Below are 3,593 nucleotides of genomic sequence, written 5' to 3' on the forward strand. Positions count from 1 at the left end.
TATGGCGGTGCTGCCATGAATCCGCAACAATTACATTAGCATGTGAGGGGAATACAGAGCGAGGCTGGTATGTGAGGCAGCAGCATTATTGTTTACTCTGGAGGAGCACACGCTGCACACTGAGCAAGGTGGCAGAATGGAGTAGTGGTGGGGAATATTACTGTGGCACAAAAGGCTAAAATTGGAAGGAAAGGGGTGTTGCTGCAGTACTCATGCTTGGAGGGAGTTTGAATGATGGCTTTATTCATAATTTGTGATTTAATTGGAGATTTGTCTAAAAGAAACCCTTTTATGCAGTCAGTCGAAGCTTGGAAATACGTAGCGCCGGTAGAAAGAGCGTAGAATGTTTTTCAGAGTCCTAGTTTGTGGTTGCACAACATGCTCACACTATGGTATCATGTTGACAATCATGCACTTTCTCACATTACTGACTCAACAGATTCCAGCTGACTGAACATGACTTGGCACCTATCTCTGTACGCTGCAATCAGTTACAGTGATGCACAAACCGGAGCAAATTTGGGACAATGTGTCAGATCACGCAAAAAAAAAAAAAAAAAAGGAGGCATGTGCGCAGGGAGGGCTGCCGTCCCGCAGCGTGAAACAGTAGCCTACTTATGTTGTGCAGCGTAAATCAAGTCTCCCGAGCCGTCACAACAAGCCTGCGTATCAGAGCACAGAGCCCCATCTCTACCTCCACGTCCGTCCACAGTCCTGTGTAACTTAATCACTCAAATGAAGCAAGCTCAGACAATCAGTTCATACAAGATCAGAAATTGTATTTGGCAATTTTTAAACAAGTGCATACAAGTACAGCTAAAAGCATTTCAGTTTTTGCCAAGTGCTCGTAGAGTAGCATTAGTCACATTCTACGTTAAACAGGAACTGCCACCAGACCTAGAAGTACATCAAGAATTTTGTTAAACATCAACAAAGAGGAACGTAGTCCATTATAATGAGTACATACCTTTATCTTCAAAAATATAGAAACACAATGTATTCAAAAATCAAAAATTATACAACCATGTTTACGAAGTATACTCTTCCCTTGGGTCCAATATGTACAAGTCCGTTAGTTTGTTTGAATGGTATGTATGTGATATTTATATATTTATACTCATATTTTTTTTGCTTCCCCTCCCCAAAGAAGTGTTCAAACAAAATCAAGGGTCCCTCTCCTTTTTTACTTTGACGTCTCCTGCAAGGATGGTGGCGATTTCTCCTTGCATGAAAGCCCATGGTACGTTCGAGCCAACCAGGGGACATTTCTCTCCACTGGGACAGTACACTTCACCCGTGGCACCTTGCTGCTTTATGCTTTCCCTCGAGCACGGGAAGCAGAACTTGTGAGAGGGCACAGACGGGCACTGAACAAAGTGTGTGTCCTCCAAACGCTCGTGGCACAGCGTGCAGCACAGGGGTATGCTGCCGGGTACCGAGGAGTCTGGAATGCTTTGGGGGTGCCCTTGGTCCATGCCTGGCACGTGGGGGGTGCCTGCACCAGACGCGTCTCTCTGCGCCAGCCTCCTCTGATTCATGGAGGACGGCGACAGGGGGCTGCTGCTGTTCCTGCGGGTGGTGGAGTGGACCTGGTTGGCGTCCTTGGGAGAGCTGTTTCCACCTGCATTGTCTGCTGCCATGATGAGCGCCGCCATGGGGGACTGGCCGTTCTGGGCCGCCTCAGGTGGGGTGGTGCGGGAGTGGGGGGATATTGTGGAGGGGGGAGAGGCGAAGCTCGGCGGGGGGACTGGAGGCATTTTCAGTCCGTCAGTAGGTGGTGGTAACCACTGCTGTCCCTCTCCATTGAGCTTGGTAACTGTCCCCTCTCCCTCTGGTTCAGGCGATGCTTTTCTCTTCATGTTCCGGGGGTGTTTTCCTCTGTCTGGAGGTGGGAAAGGGTTAAACATAATGGTTGAGTTGCACAGCTCAGACAGGCATCAACAATTACACACTGGAATGGAGACATGCATTTTTGTGCTGCTCCACGCTGCACCACAGGGCACAAAACAACAAACAACAAATAATTCATGGCATTGCACACATGGCATTTTATTTATTTCTTTTCACTCAATATCAACACACGCATGCGCTCGAACGGGTTAATGAATTCAACATAAATGTGAAAAATGCACAAAGTAAAGAAAATCTTCATCTCACCTGACTTTGACGCCGTGGCGCTGGCCTCGTAGCTCATAACCCTTTGTTGCATGGCCGCATGGTCCTTCTTGAACCTGTTGTCGAAGGTGTGCAGAGCCATCAGGTCCCTCACAGTTTTGCTCTTGCCCATCCAGTCCGCGTCTGCCCTGCTTTTGTGGCTCTCGGAGATCTCCGGCGTGAGGCTGTCCGGTCTGTGCTTCTCCTTCACCTCTCTGTCGTGCTCGGTGCTGGAGACCGAGGCGGGTCTCTTGCCTAGGTCGGCGGGACTACCGCCGGCCAGCGCAGAGGGAAGCCCCATCTGGCCCGGTCTGCCGTTGACGGCGTGCACCGGGGGCATGTTCCCGTTAACCAAAGGCACTAGATTCGGGGGGACCGTGCTATTCCTGCGCGGGTTGGGGCTCTGGCGGTTCAGCTCCGGAGGCTCGTCGGGCTTAGGAAATCCATTGGGGACGGGAATGCCGTTCGCCTGCCTGCCAGACTGATACTCTGGACCGAGCCTGGGCGGGCGGTCGGAGGAGATCGGGTAGCGGTCCAGCGGCTGCGGCGGCCGGGAGCCCGGGTCTCCCGCAGCAGCGTGGTTGATCGCCTGGATCTCCTTCCCGGAGAGCTGCGACTTCCCCGGCCCGGGAGACCTGCCCTCCTGAAACCCGTGAGCCCGCTTGAGCTGCCGGGCTGTCTCGATGACAAACTCAATGCGGTCTGCTCCTTCGTAGTTGACACATCCCCTGCAGACGGGCTCGGTAAAATCCCAGATCATGGCCCACGGCATGCGGGGCAAGTCGCATAAATAACACGACTGCCTCCTGGAAGAAGCAGCGACCGCTGCGGACGACATAGCGCTCGTCGTCGACCCCCCGAAAAGAAACCCAAAATGTTGTCTTCTTCTCCGGCTTTTTCCTCCGCGGCTCCCCTTTCTTTAAAAAAAGCCAAACACAGAGCAAGTTCCCTCGGTGGAAAGAAAAAAAAACAACCACGCACACGGACTCGCCTTCTCCCGACTTTTCGAGCGACAACGTTGAAGTTTTAGAGGGAGAAGTTCATGTCGGTGTGTACTTTACTACGGCGCTCCTCTATCTATCTCCACTGACTCTCTACTACTGGCTCAATGTGGAGCAGTGACGTCACCGCGGAGCTCTAAACGCCTGCTTCCACTTCAGTTTCTATTGACTTGATTTCTTCGACAGACCCCCCCCCTCCTCTCCTCTCCTCTCCCTCTCCTCTCCTCTACCTCTCCTCCCCTCTCTCTCCGTCCTCACCCCCCGGTTTACTGCAGCCTCTGTCACTCACTTCTCCTTTCTCTTTTTTCCTTCTCCTTCTCCTTTTATTTTAATTTAATCACTTGAACCTCGGCCAAAACTGCACCCAGTTCAGCTTCGCCCTCCTGACTGAAAGGGAATAATAAAGCCGCCACCGCTTCCTATTATCACCATCAAACC

At 51.6% G+C, this 3,593-nt stretch overlaps 1 protein-coding gene across 1 annotated transcript; it reads right to left on the reverse strand.

The window, feature by feature from the left end:
* Positions 1–758: 758 nt before the first annotated feature.
* irf2bp2a (interferon regulatory factor 2 binding protein 2a) lies at positions 759–3,353 on the reverse strand. Its single transcript, XM_030442399.1, has 2 exons — positions 2,158–3,353; positions 759–1,882 (listed from the first exon to the last, which is right to left on the reverse strand). Exons 1-2 carry the CDS (start codon positions 2,990–2,992, stop codon positions 1,164–1,166), a joined length of 1,554 nt encoding a protein of 517 aa, XP_030298259.1. The 5' UTR covers positions 2,993–3,353; the 3' UTR covers positions 759–1,163.
* Between the last annotated feature and the right edge of the window lie 240 nt (positions 3,354–3,593).

Source organism: Sparus aurata, chromosome 15 (genome assembly GCF_900880675.1).
Source record: "Sparus aurata chromosome 15, fSpaAur1.1, whole genome shotgun sequence".
Classification (NCBI taxonomy): domain Eukaryota; kingdom Metazoa; phylum Chordata; class Actinopteri; order Spariformes; family Sparidae; genus Sparus; species Sparus aurata.